A 19285-nucleotide genomic window follows, 5' to 3' on the forward strand; every position below is an offset into this window, starting at 1 on the left:
AGAAGCGGTTCAAGACCTTCCTTTTCGGTAGAGCATATGCCGTGAGCCCTCCTGGTGCCTCATCCTTCTGAACCTCGGCTGCCACAGCGACTTGTCACCTTCCCCTCTCTCCCGCTCCCTCCTGCTGTTCCTCTTTCCCTATTACGCCTCTAATTACTGTTTTTTGTAATATTGTTATTTAATAGTCTATTGTACGCCACATTGAGCCTGCCCGTGGGTGGGAATAATGTGGGATATAAATGCCATAAATAAATTTAATAAAGCAACTTTTGAGCACCAGTTCTCGTGTTGGAGTGTCCATTGTCCACCCTCTACTCTTACTTGATTGGACTCTCTACACGGAGGTTCTTCCTGTTCGTCTGCTGATGCAGGGCAGCCTACTTAGAAAAACATCATAAAGTGCATTGTATTTTGTAGTATCCTAAGTAGAGGAGTGTGGTAGCCGTGTTAGTCCACTCTTAAGGTTATCAATAGAAATCAAACAAAATAAAACATGGAAAAGCAAATAAGATGATACCTTTTTTATTGGACATAACTTAATACATTTCTTGATTAGCTTTCGAAGGTTGCCCTTCTTCGTCAGATCGGAAATAAGCAAATGTGCTAGCTGACAGTGTATATAAGTGAAAACATTCAAGCATTACTATGACAGTAAAATAGATACCATTGGAGATTCTACATGGAATGTTGCTACTATTGGAGATTCTACATGGAATGTTGCTATTCCACTAGCAACATTCCATGTAGAAGGCTGCGCAGGCTTCTGTTTCTGTGAGTCTGACGTCCTGCACGTACGTGCAGGACGTCAGACTCACAGAAGCAGAAGCCTGCGCGGCCACATTGGTGATCCGCAAGGGCCGACTTCTACATGGAATGTTGCTAGTGGAATAGCAACATTCCATGTAGAATCTCCAATAGTAGCAACATTCCATGTAGAATCTCCAATGGTATCTATTTTACTGTCATAGTAATGCTTGAATGTTTTCACTTATATACACTGTCAGCTAGCACATTTGCTTATTTCCGATCTGACGAAGAAGGGCAACCTTCGAAAGCTAATCAAGAAATGTATTAAGTTATGTCCAATAAAAAAAGGTATCATCTTATTTTCTTTTCCATGTAGTATCCTAAGAAACACTACTCATACCTATATACACAGTGCCACCCCAAAATGTCAGGTCTGGCTACGCCACTGTTGCAAGCCCCTGTGCTCTGGACAGGCCCTGCAGTGCGCTTCCCCCCTTCCATAAGAGTAGGGAAATGCAGGGCCCGTCCAGAGAATGAGGGCTTGCAGGCCCCAGTTTGCATCATTATAATGTATTTGCTGCTGCTTTAGGATTGGGCCATTTAAGGAGTCTGCCCAGGAACCCAGGCTTCAAAAACTAGCCCCAAATTTATCACGTTAGGATATTGCTTACAACTTAATCAGAAAATATCCTGACACATTCTACATTTCGGGTTTGAATTCTGAGGCGTTTAACTGTTTCTTTGACAAGATGTTGTGTGGTTTGTAGTTCCCATCCGTCTTATACAATATTAAGATCAGTCGAGCATTAAAAACGCAAATCTTACAGCCTTTAGAGGTGTTGGCATTTTATATTCTTAACGGCAATGTTTAGCCAGCACTGGTCAGCTTTTTTATGTCCACTGCCGGCTGTATTCCCAGATATTCAATGTCGGGCCGTGTCCGGGTACTGGCAGTAAATAACCACATAAGTTTTAGCAACCAACCAACTAGGTAAGTGCAATTTTCATCCCTTAACTACATAAGATGAATCGCGTAAGACAGGACCGCTTTTTATGTCGTTCATTTTATGTGGTTAAGGGCTGAATATCGGCACTTAACTGTATAAGTGCCAACTCTGCCCCTGGAATGCCCACAAGTTAGCCGGTTTAGGCTCGGGTGCTAACTGGTTAACTGCCGCTGAATATTCGTGGTTAGCCAAGGACCAGCGATTTAAACAGCCAGGAGCCTCTCCTGTTCTGGGGGAGGGAGAAAGACAAATGGACAAAGCAGAAATTTGTAGCTTCCACCAGACACATGCTGAAAGGCCTCATTTGCTGCTGCTGCAATATCAGTTATGGTAAATTATCGGGGGTAAACAACAAAGGGGAAATGTCACACACCAGACTATATTACTCCTACAAAGTCTACTAAAATTACTTTCTATATGTAAAAAAATTTTTGTGCTCAAACTTGGAAATGTTTGCACCCCAAGGCGTCTAAAAACAAAACATTGCCAAAAAAATTCACTAATGAGTGGAAATTATCAACGTGGACTACTGTTAAGAACATAAGCATTGTCATACTGGATCTGACCGAAGGTCCATCAAGCCCTGTATCCTGTTCCCCAACAGTGGCCAATCCAGGTCACAAGTACCTGGCAAGATCCCAGAACAGCAAATTTATCCTGCTTATCCTAGAATATGCAGTGGATTTTCCCAAGTCCACCTTAATAATGGACTATGGACTTTTAAAGGAAATTAGCCAAACCTTTTTTAAACCCTGCTAAGCTAACTGCTTTTACCACATTCTCTGGCAAAAAATTCCAGTTTAATTACTCATCGAGTAAAGAAACATTTTCTCCAATTCGTTTTAAATTTACTAAATAGATTCTCTGGGTGTCCCCTAGTTCTAGTGTTTTTGGAAAGCGAAAACAAGCAATTCACATCTACCTGTTCCACAGCATTCAGTATGTTATAAACTTCTATCATATCTCCCCTCAGCCCTCTTCTCCATGCTGAAGAGCCCTAGCTGCTTTAGCCTTTCTTCATAGGGAAGTGATCCCATACTATTTATCATTTTTGTCGCCCTTCTCTGTACCTTTTCTAATTCCACTGTATCGTTTTTGAGATGTGCTGACCATAACTGCACACAGTATTTGAGGTGTGGTCACACCATGGAGCTATACAAAGGCCTTATAATATTCTCAATTTTGTTTTCTATTCTTTTCCTAATAATGCCTAACATTCTATTTGCTTTCTTAGCTGCCGCTGAACACTGAGCAGAGGGGTTTTAAGGTATAATCAATGATGACACCTAAATCCTTTTTCTAGTTGGTGACGCCTAAAGTGGAACCTTGCATCACATAACTATGTTTTGGGTTCTTCTTTCCCACCATGCATCACTTTGCACTTGCTCACATTAAATGTCATCTGCCATATGGATGCCCAGTATTGAAAGGTCCTCTTGAAATTTTTCACAATCCTCTTGCGAGTTAACAACTTTGAATAACTTTGCGTCATCAGTAAATTTAATTAGCTCACTAGTTATTCCCATCCCTAGATCATTTATAAATACATTAAAAAGCAGCGGTCCCTGCACCGATCCCTGGGGAACCCCACTATCTACCCTTCTCCATTAAGAATACTAAAAATTTAACCCTACTCTCTGTTTTCTATCTTTTAACCAGTTTTTAATCGAGAATAGGACATTGCCTTCTATCCCATGACCTTCTAATTTCCTCAGGAGTCTTTCATGAGGTACTTTGTAACTGTGTATTACTGTAATTTTAGCAACATTAGTAGTAAACACAACGTATGTAGCCATCAGTAGTCACTAGTGAACATGTGGTTTAGGAAGGGGGGGGTGTGAGGATTTCATCGATTAGCAGTGGCGTAGCAGGGGGGGGGCTGCCACCCAGGGCGGGGCGGTTCGCCATTGCACCCCCCCCCGGGTGCAGCACAATGACCCCCCCCCGAAGACCAGCTCCCACACCCTACCTTTAAAAAGAATACCGGGAGTTGCGCCTGCCCTGCACGTACAAGAAATGTGGACCGTCGGCTCTTCCCTCACTCTGTCCCTCCCTTGCGGAAATAGGAAGTTGCGTCAGCGGAGGGCGGGACAGAGCGAGGGAAGGGGGGGGGTGTCGATTCGCCGAGAGGGGGGAGCTGGCAGGGAGCACCCCCTCCCGAGCTGACACCCGGAGCGGACCGCCCCTCCCTTGCTACACCACTGTCGATTAGTTAAAATGGTGCAGGAACAAAAAAAAAAAAGGCTTAATAACCCATGATATACGTGAACCATAAAAAGTAGTACTATGCACTGACAAAACAATGTTCTTGGAAAATTTGGCTTTTTTTTCTCTCGAGTTGTGTTAATTGTTTGGTTCATTTCACACATTCATGAAAACAAAAACATGTTTAATCTGCAGAAATGTGTTTAGTGGAATGGGTAAACACAAACTGATAGCTCTTTCAAGAAAGGTAAAAAGTGGAGTCGTGGCCTAGTGGTTAGGGTGGTGAACTCTGGTCCTGGGGAACTGAGGAACTGAGTTCGGTTCCCACTTCAGGCACAGGCAGCTCCTTGTGACTCTGGCCAAGTCACTTAACCCTCCATTGCCCCATGTAAGCCGCATGGAGCCTGCCATGAGTGGGAAAGCGCAGGGTACAAATGTAACAAAAATAAAATAGATACTATTGGAGATTCTACATGGAATGTTGCTATTCCACTAGCAACATTCCATGTAGAAGGCTGCGCAGGCTTCTGTTTCTGTGAGTCTGACGTCCTGCACGTACGTGCAGGACGTCAGACTCACAGAAGCAGAAGCCTGCGCGGCCACATTGGTGATCTGCAAAGGCTGACTTCTACATGGAATGTTGCTAGTGGAATAGCAATGTTCCAGAATCTCCAATAGTAGCAACAGTGGAGGAGTGGCCTAGTGGTTAGGGTGGTGAACTCTGGTCCTGGGGAACTGAGGAACTGAGTTCGGTTCCCACTTCAGGCACAGGCAGCTCCTTGTGACTCTGGCCAAGTCACTTAACCCTCCATTGCCCCATGTAAGCCGCATTGAGCCTGCCATGAGTGGGAAAGCGCGGGGTACAAATGTAACAAAAATAAAAATTAGGGAACATGCTGTGAAGTTATATAGAAATATATTTAAAACAAGTATTTTTTTTTTCCACTCAAGTTCTGCAACTTATTGCTGGAGGATGTGGTAAAAGCAGTTAATTTAGCTGTGTTTAAAAAAAGGTTTGAAGAAATTCCTTTATTAAGGTAGACCTGGAGAGTGTCATTACTTATCCTTGGGGTATGAAGCTTAGGCAGGTTTTGATATCAGGAGAGAAGACCTTTTGTAAAATAAGCACCAGTGAGAAGCTTAAGGGCTGATCTGCCTAGGCGCTATTTTATTCCAAATCCATTTGGGGGAGCAGCCACTCCATTTGCACCCCACCTAGCTACATCTTTGCAGTGGGGAGGGGAGGGGAGTAAGTAGCATGGACTCTTGATGCTTTTTGGGATTCTGTAGGATACTTGTGATCCAGTTTGACCACTGTTAGAGGCAGGATACTGGATTGGACGGATTTTTGGTCTGACTGAGAATAGCAATTCTTACATAACTCAGGGTAAATGCACATAAATCAATTTTATACAGGTTAATGAGTAGAGAGGTGTGGTAGCCATGTTAGTCCACTTTTAAAGGTAATCAATAGAAATAAAACAAAATAAAATAAAGCATGGAAAAGAAAATGATACCTTTTTTATTGGACAATTTTATTTATTTATAAGATTTGTATCCCACATTTTCCCACCTATTTGCAGGCTCAATGTGGCTTACATAATTCCGTAAGTGGTGATTACCAGATCCGGATAGGAGAAATACATAGTTGGGGTAAAGGGCAGATTAGGTTGGGTTACAAGAGGAAAGTTCATCCTATGATAAGAGCTAAAGGTAATAGGTTAAACTTCATTCATGACAAAAAAGTAAAACTTGAACAATTAGGATCATTAAACTGGAAATCAAGATAATTAGCAAGACAGTTGAGATATAGAGCATACATGCTGTGTAGTTGTGCTATGTTAATTTGAATTTATGATGAGTTGTTATTGTATACTTTCTTAAATAAGTTTTCAATAGTTTACGGAAGGTCACTATGTCGTGTGTTATTTTTATGGATTTTGGTAGTTCATTCCAAATTTGCGTGCATATGTAGGAGAAGCTGGATGCATATGTTAATTTATATTTCAGTCCCTTACAGTTTGGGTAGTGGAGGTTCAGGAATGCTCGTGATGAGCTGATAGAATTCCTGGTTGGTAGGTCAATAAGGTCTGACATATACCCTGGAGCCTCACCGTGTATGATCTTATGAACCAGGGTGCAAACCTTAAAAGCAATGCGTTCTTTTAAATGGAGCCAGTGTAGTTTTTCTCATAAGGGACTGGCACTTTCATATTTCATTTTGCCAAATATGAGTCTGGCTGCCGTGTTCTGTGCAGTTTGAAGTTTTTTTTAATAATTTGTTCTTTGCACCCAGCATAGATGGTATTGCAGTAGTCTAGCTGGCCTAACACCAATGATTGCACCAGTCTGCAGAATGCTTCTCTTGGGAAGAAAGGCTTAATTCTTTTAAGTTTCCACATGGAATGGAGCATTTTCTTTGTTGTGATTTTTGCATGGTTATCTAATGTGAGGTTGCGATCAACTGTAACTCCTAAAATTTTTCAAAGTTTCTGAGACGGGGACAGTAAAGCTAGGGATGTTTAATTTGGTGGGTTTGTACTTATTGTGCTGTGATGAAAGAATGAGACATTGTGTTTTCTCAGCATTGAGTTTTAATTTAAAAGCATCCGCCCATGTGTTCATTATATGGAAACTGGCGTTTATTGCTTTAGTAATTTCTGTTAGGTCATATTTAAATGGGATATAAAATCATAACTTCATCTGCATAAATGAAAGGATTAAGGCCTTGGTTAGCTAATGTTTTGGACTAATGGCGTCATCATTAAATTGAAAAGGGACAGTGAAAGTGGAGATCCTTGAGGGACTCCACATTCTGATTTCCACGGTGATGATATTGTCGAATTAGATATCACTTGGTATGTTCTAGTTGTTAAGAAAACTTTGATCCAGTTAAGTACGTTTCCTGTTATTCCAAAGTATTCTAAGATATTTAGCAGAATATCACGACTAACCAAGTCAAAGGCACTGGACACGTCGAATTGCAGGAGAAGTATGCTATCTCCCTTTGCTATTGCTTATTTAAATTTGGTTAGTAAAGTGATTAGAACAGTTTTGTACTGTGGTTGGATTGAAAACCTGACTGTGATTCATGTAAAATCATGAACTTACTTAAATAATCGGTAAGCTGCTTAGTCACCATTCCTTCCATTAGTTTGACTGCTAAAGGAAAGGAGACAGAAATTCCTTTGGCAAGACAGTACAGTACTGGCTGATAGAAAAAGTAATATTCAGAATCAGGAAACAGATATTCCTCTGGTAATATTGCAGGAACCAAAGTACAGGAGAAATAAATACTGGAGCAAAGATTTCTCTGGCAGGACAAATACAGAGCTAGATGTTAGGAGAAGGTAATATTCAGAATCAGGAAATAAAAATTCCTCTAGTAGGTGGTGCAGGACCCAGAGTGCAGGAGAAACAGGTATCAGAACATCCGACGGGGTTCCGTTTCGCCTGGTGGGCTTTCTCAAGGAGGACCAGGCGTATATGCTTTATAACCCTCGAACTCCATCGATCTCTTGCAGCTCAATGGAAAATCAATCAATATCTCACTGTCGTTTAACACCTCTCAGCGTGTTATTCAATTGTCCCTCTTCTCTAAGCTCGGGTGATAGGCTGCTCGGGAATGTTCGCTCCTGTACTTTGTCTGGTTTATTCTGTCTCAGGATGCAGGCAGCTACCAGACAGGAAGCTAATGCAAGAGTTTAAATCCACAACAGGAGCTCCTAGGTGTGAGCTTCTGTTGCTGATCTACCCCGGTCAATCTGATGTTTGTTTTAGGGAGGTCTACGCTGTGGTGTTCCTGCTCCCCTTGCTATACAACCACGATGTTCAAGCGGCATGGAATCGCGTGGATCGGCCACAATTTAAACCAGGTCCCACGTGTTGCTGCTTGATGGCATCGTTAGCGGTTGTTCTAATCACCCTCTCTCTTAACTATGAAGCCGCATGTGAGACGCTCACCACTTGCTTCATCTCCTCTCAACTCCTACTGAGGACTCCACCGGTTGACACCTCGCCCAGTGTGCAGCGAGGCTGGTCCGGTTCTCGGCGGTGATCCGCTCTGTCTGGCAGTGCTGCAGCTCTCCCTCAATGACAGGGGCCTCTTTACAATTCCTTCAATACATACCATCCTACAATCAGATTCAAAAATTGACTACTCCCCAGAAAGTGTCAATTTTTCGGACACCACAGTCTCAATCAGCGATGGATATATACAAACGTCCATATACAAGAAACCCACAGACAAATGCAGCTACCTCCACAACTCCTGCTTCCACCCTTCACATACAAAAAGATCCATTATTTTACAGCCAAGCCACTACCGTATCTGCTCTGACCCAGGGGACAGAGACAGACACCTTGAAATCCTGACTGCATCCTTCGAACAGAAAGGCTACAACCCCAAAATAATCTCCAAGAATATTGCCCCCTCCCTCAAAACACCCAGGGTAAATCTGTTACAGTACAAAGAACAAAAAAAAGCCACAGACAGAATCCCCTTTATAGTGACATACAACAGAGCTGAAAACATTAAGAAAAATCATAAAAGATCTGCAGCCTCTACTCCAGGAGGATGAATTACTGAAAGAGATATTCCCATCCCCACCAGTGCTGGCCTTCCGACAGCCACCCAACTTAAAACACAAGCTAATTAGAAATAAGCTCCCAACACAGACTCAAAAAGAAAAGAATGGCACACATCCTTGCAATATATCCAGCTGCAAACTATGCCAAAACATTTCACAGGACCCCACGGTCATTCACAAAGGAAAAATATTCAACATTAACGAATCTTTCACATGCTCATCTTCCAATGTGGTATATATCATTCAGCGTAAAAAATGCAATGAAGGCTGCTACATTGGAAAAACAAGTCAGATGCTAAAGAAGAGATTTAATTTACATAGACACCATATGAAAAATGCTAGTACCAATAAGATGTCACGCCTGTGGGGCAGCACTTTACAAAACCAGAACACTGTACCAGTGATTTCATGGTAAGAATCCTAAAAGGGAACTTTAAAACAATACAGGAACGTAAGACCTTTGAAGTCAGAATGATTCAATATTTTCACACCCACCAGACAGGACTTAACAAAGATCTGGGTTTTCTAGCCCATTATAAACCATAAAATTGTACTGCTTTATCACCCTCCTGTCTTTCTTCCTGTCTCTCACCTATCCACCCCCATCCTGTTAGACTGTCACTGGAATGCTTTGATGTTTCACTTATATATACTGTCATCTACCAACATTTGCTTATTTCCGATCTGACGAAGAAGGGCAACCTTCGAAAGCTAATCAAGAAATGTATTAAGTTATGTCCAATAAAAAAAGGTATCATCTTTTTTTCTTTTCCATGTTTTATCTTGTTTTATTTCTATTGAATACAGGTTAATGAATGCACATCCCTAATAAAAAGCCTAGTTCTTTTGTAAGCAGTTCTGTTCTCTATAATTCCACTTAGGGGAATATATGGGCTACCTTTAATGTATACTACTATACAACTAACTTGTGCTATTTTAGCACAGGTCCCATCTAGTTGATGGGTCATGGATTTGATATGCCACCTTTCTGTGGTACAACCAAAACAGTTTACATACTATATACACAGTACTTTACTAATAACACAGTAACCCACATTGATAACTCCCCCCCCCCTAATGTTTGTACTTTGTTTTAGCATTTTTGGATATCAGTCTATTATTTCTCATATGTTATTATTTCCCTATTTCACCGAGTATCCCTTAAACAGCTTTATGCATGCTCCTCCTCATTCTTCCCTTCTCTTTCTAGCCTCCACCCCCAGCAGTGTAGCTTCCCTTCCCTCATCCTGAACTTTGCAGCAAGAACGAAGAAGCAAATTTCATTCCAACTGACTGCATGCTCGCCTTTCACCTACACATACTAGCAGCTAGAGCAACAGCGCAGTCACCTGACTTCCCCTCGGACACTGCCTGTGTCCCCATAGAGAAGGTGTGATCTTGTGGAACTGTTTCGTACCCACACCCCTTATCAGCTTGTCTCCCCTGACAGCACCACACGCCACAAACTATAGCATACACAGAAGTGCACAAAGCATGCAATACTTTCTTTGTAAAGAACAGATCTTACACTAGGTTTGATCTTAGAGTAGCAAAGCCCGCCACGCGTCCTTAGGTAGCTCCCCTCCGGAAAAGAAACAGCAACCCCTACCAAGAGACAAAGAGATCAAACTGAACAACAAACAACTCCCCCACCTTGTTTTACTGGAAACAAATGGCAGACTTTTCCCAAAGCTCCTACTAAGGAGGTTATATTGAGAACCCTCCTTGGCTCCTGTTATTAGTGTAGTGGAGAAGGAAAGGAATAGCAAACCAAACCGCCCTCTCTCCTTCCAGGGATTGACAAAGCAGAGCAGCAGCAGCACAGACTAGAGCCAGATAAGTAACGCAACGCACAAAACACCACCCACGCTTCTTCTCCCCGTCTCAGGGATCTCACTTGATTGGCTGCTGCAGGTCCAGGGTAGAGGCGGACTCGTATAGGAACAATTGATTGGCTACAGGCAGTGGGGCGGGAACTCAATTAGGAGCAGACTTGATTCGCTGTGATGATAATCAATCATAAAGCGCCTGACGACACTGGGGCTAAGTTCTTCCACTTTACTATCAAAAATGTATCGATGAGGATAAAAAAAAAAACCCAAAACAAATTGTACAGCTTTTGATATTGAATTGGGGGGGGGGGGGCTGGTTGGGAGGCAGGGATAATGCTGGGCAGACTTATACGGTCTGTGCCAGAGCCAGTGGCGGGAGGTGGGGCTGGTGGTTGGGAGGCGGAGATAGTGCTGGGCAGACTTAACGGTCTGTGCCTTGAAAATGACAGATACAAATCAAGGTAAGGTATACACAAAAAGTAGCACATATGAGTTTATCTTGTTGGGCACACTGGATGGACTGTGCACAGTAGTGTGCTGGTAAATTTTTAACAATGGGCTCTCTCTCCAGCCCTGCAATTTGGGGGTGGCAGCACGTCTCTCCCCCCACCCATGTGGACACATTAGGCATACCTTTGCTGGCAGGAATGCAGAGCCCCACCAGCCAAAATACACTGCCACTGCTCCCCACTGCTTGTTTCTGGCTCTGAAACCGGATATATGCATACACCAGAAGTCCCAGCCTGCTGCTCAGAGCCGGAAGCAGTGGCAGTCTATTTATTTAGCCAGTGGGGCTCAGCGTCCCTGCCAGCAAAGTAAAAGGTAGTTCAGGAGTGGGCTTGAGCCCACATTTTGGGAGCAGGTTGTTAAAGTCTTTCGCAGCCTAGTGCAATCCCTTGTGCTCAGCCATTTGGATTACTGCAACTCACTATACGCAGGTTGCAAAGAACAAATACTGAGGAAACTTCAAACAGCCCAGAATACGGCAGCCAGACTCATCTTTGGAAAGCCAAAATATGAAAGTGCAAAACCATTACGAGAGAAACCGCACTGGCTTCCACTCAAGGAACGCGTCACTTTTAAAATATGCACATTAGTCCACAAAATCATTCATGGCGAAGCCCCAGCCTACATGTATGAGTTGATAGACTTACCACCCAGAAACGCCAAAAGATCATCCCGAACCTTCCTTAATCTCCACTTCCCCAATTGCAAGGGCGTGACATACAAAGCGCTACACGCGTCAACCTTTTCTCACATGAGCACGCAGTTTTGGAATACACTGCCGCGCAACTTAAGAACAATCAACGAGCAAGCCTCCTTCCGCAGATTATTGAAGACCCATCTTTTTGAAAAAATTTACAGCAAGAAACAAAACACATGAAGTCCACACTTAATATTCACTAATGCATCATACATTCACCTCTGAACTCTCATTCCCGTATTATCACATCATTCATACCTTTACTCACAGAAAGATATATACCATATGTCCTCATGCCTTATTATCGCCCTCTAAGCTCCCACTGTTTCCTTCCAAAGTTTCAATGTTTATGTTCCATTGTTACATTCCCTAACGACACCTCAATTGTTTCGCATAACTCTGCATAATGTAATCCATAACCAATCTGTAACAAATTGTATTTCCAACATTTAACTCATATTGTAAGCCACACTGAACCCGCAAAAAGGTGGAAAAATGTGGGATACAAATGCAATAGTGTAGTGGAGAAGAAAAGGAATAGCAAACCAACCCTCTTCCAGGGATTGACAAAGCAGAGCAGCAGCACAGACTACTAGAGCCAGATCAGTAACGCAACGCACAAAACACCACGCACCCCTTCTCAGGGATCTCACTTGATTGGCTGCTGCAGGTCCAGGGTGGAGGCGGACTCGTATAGGAACAATTGATTGGCTACAGACAGCTGGGCGGGAACTCAATTAAGAGCAGTCTTGATTGGCTCTCTCCTCAGGGATCTCACTTAATTGGCTTTTGCAGGTCCAGGATGGAGGCGGACTCGTATAGGAACAATTGATTGGCTACAGGCAGCTGGGCGGGAACGCAATTAAAAGTAGACTTGATTGGCTCTCTCCTTCTCAGGGCTCTCACTTGATTGGCTGCTGGCGGTCCAGGATGGCGGCGGACTCGTATAGGAACAATTGATTGGCTACAGGCAGCTGGGCGGGAACTCAATTAAGAGCAGCCTTGATTGGCTCGCTCCTTCTCAGGGCTCTCACTTGATTGGCTGCTGCAGGTTCAGGGTGGAGGCGGACTCGTATAGGAACAATTGATTGGCTACAGACAGCTGGGCGGGAACTCAATTAAGAGCAGTCTTGATTGGCTCTCTCCTCAGGGATCTCACTTAATTGGCTTTTGCAGGTCCAGGATGGAGGCGGACTCGTATAGGAACAATTGATTGGCTACAGGCAGCTGGGCGGGAACGCAATTAAAAGTAGACTTGATTGGCTCTCTCCTTCTCAGGGCTCTCACTTGATTGGCTGCTGGCGGTCCAGGATGGCGGCGGACTCGTATAGGAACAATTGATTGGCTACAGGCAGCTAGGCGGGAACTCAATTAAGAGCAGCCTTGATTGGCTCGCTCCTTCTCAGGGCTCTCACTTGATTGGCTTCAGCAAGTCCAGGATGGGAGGCGGACTCGTATAGGAACAATTGATTGGCTACAGGCAGCGGGGCGGGAACTCAATTAGGAGCAGACTTGATTGGCTGTGATAATAACCAATCGTAAAGCGCCTGACGACACTGGGGGTAAGTTCTTCCGCTTTACTATCAAAATTTATCGGTGAGGATAAAAAAAACCCCCAAACAAATTGTACAGCTTTTTATTTGAATTTGTTGATCCATAGTGCGAGTGTTTCAGTAGTCGTTTAGCAGTTACAGCATTTGTGTGTTCCAGTAATTCACCGTAGGACCTACGTAAAAGCTGGATCCAGTCTATATCTTGTTTCCTAAAACTTGGCATCTAAATGTCCCCAAGCAGTTTGGTTCTTAGTAAAGAACGACACCGGGACAACACTTGTCCCCAACAACCCTGCGAACGCTGTCTGAACCTATCTGCACAAGCCTCGAACAGTTGGGATTTTATATTTCAATCATTTTATTAAAGTATGTAAAGAAACTGTACTTTTATAAATCACAGACAAATGGTGACGGAACACACGAGGGAAGGGGTCGATGCTGGATCTAGTGCTCACGAATGGAGGAAGTGTTTTCAATAACCGGGTGAGTGCCCACCTATGTAATAGTGATCATCACACCATATGGTTGGAGGAGTGGCCTAGTGCTTAGGGTTGTGGACTCTGGTCCTGGGGACCTGAGGAATTGAGTTTGATTCCCACTTCAGGCAGCTCCTTGTGACTCTGGGCAAGTCACTTAACCCTCCATTGCCCCAGTTACAAATAAGTACCTAAGCAGCATTGAGCCTGCCATGAGTGGGAAAGCACGGGGTACAAATAAAAAAAAAAATAAGGGCAAAAGCGGAGTTAGGACGCAGAAAACTTGGACTGTATTTCAGACATACTGATTTTGATGAAATGGGGGAATACCTGAAGAAGGAGCTGTTGGTGTAGGAGATGTGGAAAAACAGTGGTCCAAGCTAAAGGTGGCTATAAATATGGCAACTGATCTTTATGCATGGAATGTAAACCAAAACAAGAGAAGCAGGAAGCCTAATTGGTTCTCTAAACAAGTAGCTGAAAAAATAAGAGCAAAAGAGGCTTTGTTCAACAAATACAAAAGAACACAATGAGAGGATCATGGAAAAAAGATTGTCAGATTAAACTCAAAGAAGTGAAGAGGGAAATACAGCTAGCGGAAGAAAAAATGGCTAAAGATGTAAAGAGAGGTGATAAGACCTTTTTCAGATATATCGGAGAAAGGAGAAAAGATAGGAATGGAATTGCGAGACTGAAAGATAATGAGAATGGCTACGTGGAGAGTGATGAAGATAAAGCGAACGTGCTAAACAATTATTTCTCTTTGGTGTTTAGGGAAGAAAATCCTGGAGAAGGACTGTGGTCGGCTGCCGAGGTAACATCTGGGAATGGAGTGGATACTGTGCTGTTTATGGAAGAAAGAGTTTATAAACAGCTTGAGAATCTGAAGGTGGACAGAACTATGGGACTGGACGGGATACATCCCAGGATACTGAAGGAGCTCAGAGAGGTCCTGGTGGGACCTCTTAAAGATTTATTTAATAGATCTTTAGAGACAGGAGAGGTTCCGTGGGATTAGAGACAAGCAGATGTGGCCCCTCTTCACAAAAGTGGAGATAGGGAAGAAGTGGGAAGCTACAGACTGGTAAGTCTCACGTTGGTGGTAGGAAAAATAATGGAGTCACTGCTGAAAGAATGGATAGTTAACTTTCTAGAAGCCAACAGGTTACAGGACCCGAGGCAACTTGGCTTTACCAAAGGAAAATCCTGCCAAACAAATCTTATTGACTTCTTTGGCTGAGTAAGCAAAGAGCTAGATGAAGGATGTGTGCTAGATGTAATTTACTTGAATTTCAGCAAAGCCTTTGATATGGTCCCCCACAGAAGACTCATGAATAAGCTGAAAGGGTTGAACTTAGGACCTTGGAAGGGGCAACAGGCCCTGCCTGAAGGCAAATCTTGCCCATGTACCAGGGGCACCAAGGCCAGTCTGGAGCCACCAGAAGTACCAGAATAAGATGTTTCACCATCTTCCGGGAGGACATGGCCATTCAGAGGCTAGAGAGAAAACACAGAGGCTTCTGGTTCAGTCAGGGCTTCAAGAATGCCTCTATCCCTGCTGACCCAAGCTCCTTCCCAGGAACACTTCATATTACTCTGGGCCCCCAATGCTCTACTTGGAGATGGAAGGCCAAAAGGCTCAGCTCTCACTCTTCGAGACCCAGAAAATACAGTCTGAGAAGTCTGTCTGGACATTTTTCACACCTGTGATGTGATCCGCCAAGAGCAGTACAAGGTGGCATTCTGCCCAACATCAGATCCAGTTGACCTGTGCCACTGCAGCACTCCTGGTCACGCCCAGATTTTTGAGAAAGGCCCAAACTGCCTGCCTTTCCTTCCAACAACAGGAGGAACTACTGCAGAGCAAGGTGAATGGCTCTCCCTTCAAGTAGTTGATTACCCATGATGCCTCCTGCTCTGATCATCGCCCCTGCATTAACCACCTATAACAATGGAATCTGTGGTGACCACCTCCCAGTCTGGAGGAGGGAGGAGATTGCGAGAGATACTCTTGAGAAGATGATCCTAGCTGTCCCACAAGAAAGGTGCCTCCATAGGGACCGTTGAGATTGGAAGTCAGACTTTGTTTCATTGGTCTTCTCGGTCACAGGATTATAATGCCTACTGGAATGGCTTCATACCTCCAGAGTTGCTGCCATCTATCTGAGAAGCTGAAGGTATTCCCAATCCTCTGGAGCTTTTTACACACAAATGTCCCTCTTCTTCTGGGTCTGGAGCTTACAAAGTCTGTCTGCAGTAAGATAAACGGTCCCCCTCCAGGTGTCAAAAGCAGACTCCAAGGTAGTTCACCACCCATCTGAGAATTGCCTCTTTTTCCCCTGAGGTGATTTATTTAGTGTCCTGTATTTCTCCCTTCCCCCTTCCTTTCTCTATTGCAAGCCAGCCTGGACTGTCTGATCCACATCTCACTGTTTTATCTATTCAATAGGTACGGTAGAAACCATTCTTCATGGCATCTAAGCACAGCAGAGATATCTAGAAATACTGCAAAAAAATTTTCATTCAATTACTCTGTGTAGTAGTTTGCTTGAAATCTACACCAGTATTTATTTACTACCTGTGGCTCCCTCAGTTCCTACAGACAAAAAAGCAACACTGGGCCTTCAAGACTGGGACAACTCTTTATTTAGCAACAGACCCGACACAGGCCGTGTTTCGGCGTAAGGCAATGCCTGCCTCAGGGGTCAAAATATAGTACTGTAATGTATAGATTGTATAGGTGACTTTGCCTAAATGATGAAATGGAGATACAGTCTAGAAATGGAGATTCATTCCAATTGTAATACTGCTGCAGTGCTAACGAGAAGGCTCTACATAGAGCTAAATCTTTGAAAGCGCTTTGATTTATTACCTTCATTATACATTTTGGGGCACTGAACCTACACAATTTGCATATTGCAGTATTACAATTGGAATGAATCTCCATTTACTCCGTGTCGGGTCTGTTGCCCAGTGTTGCTTTTTTGTCTGTATGCTCTCTATGTATGCTGTAGCTCCCTCAGTTCCTCCACAGAGTGCTTGATACGTACCCTTCGTGTGCAGCATTTTTGCCCTCTCCCACTTCCCCCTCCCCCAGCCGCCAGTGAATATCACTTCCCTCCCTCTCCTCCTTCCATGTCCCCCTCAAGACTAACATTTCTCTCTTGCTTCCCCCTCCTTAGAGATGATCGGCATTTCCTACCGCTCCCTCTCCGCTGCTGATACAAAATGAAAGCAAGCTGGGTCGGTGTGGGGCCTTGAGCATCTGCGCATGCTCCATACCTCCCGGTTCCTGCCCTCTCAGAGAGCGGGAGCCAGGAGGCCTTGAGCATATGGAGATGCTCAAGGTCCTACACCGACCCAGCTTGCTTTCTCTTTCTTGTCAACGGCTGCAGCAGCATCCAGGAGGGAACAGTAAAAAATGCCAGTCAGCGAGGGGGGGGGGGGGGAGGGGAGGAAGCTTTTGAGAAGTGCCAGTCACTAGAGGGGAAGGGGGGAAGCCCAGAAATTTCTTCTGACTCAAGTATAAGCCAAGACCTCAATTTCTGGGATTTTTATTTTGGGTCCCAAAATCTCTGCTTATAGTCAAATATATACGGTACACCTCTGTGTTACTTCCATGTGTAGATGCTTTTATAATGAGTTCCTATATGTGGCTGTGTGATTCTTGTATGAGATTTTGATAGGGAAAAACTCTAAAAATAAAAAAGCCACCCAGCAACCCAAAGTACTTATGAGAAATGGAATCAGAAGAGGGAAAGCAAAATGGCCTTTTTTGTGTGTTTATCTGCCAGTACTGCTGCTTTAATTTTTGTGAAGTAGAGGGGAAAAGGTGGCTGTTGACAGTAGGCAAGGATAGTAAATGAATTGGCCTTAGGAGGAGGCTCTGTTGAAGCTTCAGCCAGCGAGAGCACCTCACCTGAAGTAAATGGTGAGAGAGCGGAAAGTGTGAAGGTAACATAGTAGATGACGGCAGAAAAAGACCTGCACGGTCCATCCAGTCTGCCCAACAAGACAAACTCATATGTGCTAGTTTTTGTGTATATCTTACCTTGATTTGTAACTGTATAAGTCTGCCCAGCACTATCCCCGCCTCCCACCACCGGCTCTGGCACAGACCGTATAAGTCTGCCCAGCACTATCCCCGCCTTCCAACCACCAGCCCCGCCTCTCACCACCAGCTCTGCCACCCAATCTCGGCTAAGCTCCTGAGGATCCATTTCTTCTGAACAGGATTCCTTTATGTTTATCCCACGCATGTTTGAATTCCGTTACCGTTTTCCTCTCCACCACCTCCCGCGGGAGGGCATTCCAAGCGTCCACCACTCTCTTGGTGAAAAAATACTTCCTGACATTTTTTTTGAATCTGCCCCCCTTCAATCTCATTTCATGCCCTCTAGTTCTGCTGCCTTCCCATCTCCGGAAAAGGTTCGTTTGCAGATTAATACCTTTCAAATATTTGAAAGTCTGTATCATATCACTCCTGTTTCTCCTTTCCTCCAGGGTATACATGTTCAGGTCAGCAAGTCTCTCCTCATACGTCTTGTAACGCAAATCCCATACCATCCTCATAGCTTTTCTTTGCACCTCTTCAATTCTTTTTACATCCTTAGCAAGGTAAAAGAAAAAGTGATTTGTGTGATTAAATCGCATAAGATCAAGATGCTTAAAAGGAACAGTAAAACAATATTTTCTACACCTTCAGATGCCACGTTTCCACTGGAGGCATTTTGAAAATGAAAAAACAAAGAGGCCGGACAGGTCGGCACAGGAGGAGGAAGCTTGGAAGAAGATCTGCTCTTGGTGCAGGTGTGTATATTTCCTGGTTTCTTTTTATTCTTTTTTTTTTTTTTAATTTGAGACAAGTGCCAATAGCAGTATAGAGAAGCATCACCATAACTCATAACAGCCATCTCTGTTGATCTTTTTATCAACTACTAGTAAAAAAGCCCCGTTTCTGATGCAAATGAAATGGGGGCTAGCAAGGTTTTCTTCTGTGTGCATGTGGGAGTGTGTGTGTCCCTGCCCTCTGCCCTCTCTCCCTTCCCCTGTGCTCTCTGTCCCCTCCCCCCTCGGAGTCGAGTCCTTCAGTGTTAAGTTTCCTGCTGTGCTGTGCTTGTGTTACAGAGATAGTGAGGGCTTCTGCCCTCTCTCCCCTCCCCCCTCTGAGTCCTTCACTGTTACAGAGAGAGCGATTTGATTTCCTGCTTTGCTGTGTTTTCCTTCACTGTTTGTGTTACAGAGAGAGCGAGGGCGGGGCAGACACTCGTGGGGAAACCGGATATCTCTCCCTCTTCACACTTCTGGCTGGAGGCTTCATTTAGAACGTTGGTGGTGCCTTTTATATATAGAGATTAAGACAAAGTTTTCTAATGGAGAATGATTTCCTCTGTGAATGAATGACTTGGTTTCTCTCAGCAGGTTTACTGACCCACCCTTAGACCAGATCACACTGGACTTAATTTTCTCCTTAAGTCTCCGAGGGATCCTTTAACCAAACCGAGCTAAAATGTGGACAGTGCTGATGTCGGCACGTGGGTTTTCCTTGCGCTGCAGCCACTTTTAGTCTGGCGATAAAATGGCCGCCTTGCCGTATTTTTTTTGTAATGGCCACATGCTAATTTCCCCATTAGCGCAAGGCCATTACCACAGCAGCCCTTTCCACCACCTAT

The 19285-nt window shown here is 44.0% G+C and overlaps 2 protein-coding genes across 13 annotated transcripts in view; one reads left to right on the forward strand and one right to left on the reverse strand.

Moving 5' to 3' along the window:
• The window catches only part of LOC115469487 (carbonyl reductase [NADPH] 1-like), a 37389-nt gene extending 25165 nt beyond the window's left edge, over nt 1–12224 (reverse strand). The window contains exon 1 of one of the 5 annotated variants that reach the window (XM_030202192.1): nt 12135–12224. The gene's annotated coding sequence lies outside the window, so the exon portion shown is untranslated. The other 4 variants (XM_030202195.1, XM_030202191.1, XM_030202194.1 and 1 more) reach the window with 4 other exon arrangements.
• An 855-nt stretch (nt 12225–13079) lies between these two features.
• Nucleotides 13080–19285, forward strand: part of SETD4 (SET domain containing 4) — a 69294-nt gene continuing 63088 nt past the window's right edge. Inside the window, exons 1-2 of one of the 8 annotated variants that reach the window (XM_030202199.1) lie at nt 13080–13146; nt 18319–18422. In XM_030202199.1, coding sequence (XP_030058059.1) covers nt 18350–18422 — 73 coding nt within the window. In that variant the 5' untranslated portion in view covers nt 13080–13146; nt 18319–18349. The other 7 variants (XM_030202203.1, XM_030202196.1, XM_030202201.1 and 4 more) reach the window with 7 other exon arrangements.

Source organism: Microcaecilia unicolor, chromosome 4, assembly GCF_901765095.1.
Source record: "Microcaecilia unicolor chromosome 4, aMicUni1.1, whole genome shotgun sequence".
Taxonomy (NCBI): domain Eukaryota; kingdom Metazoa; phylum Chordata; class Amphibia; order Gymnophiona; family Siphonopidae; genus Microcaecilia; species Microcaecilia unicolor.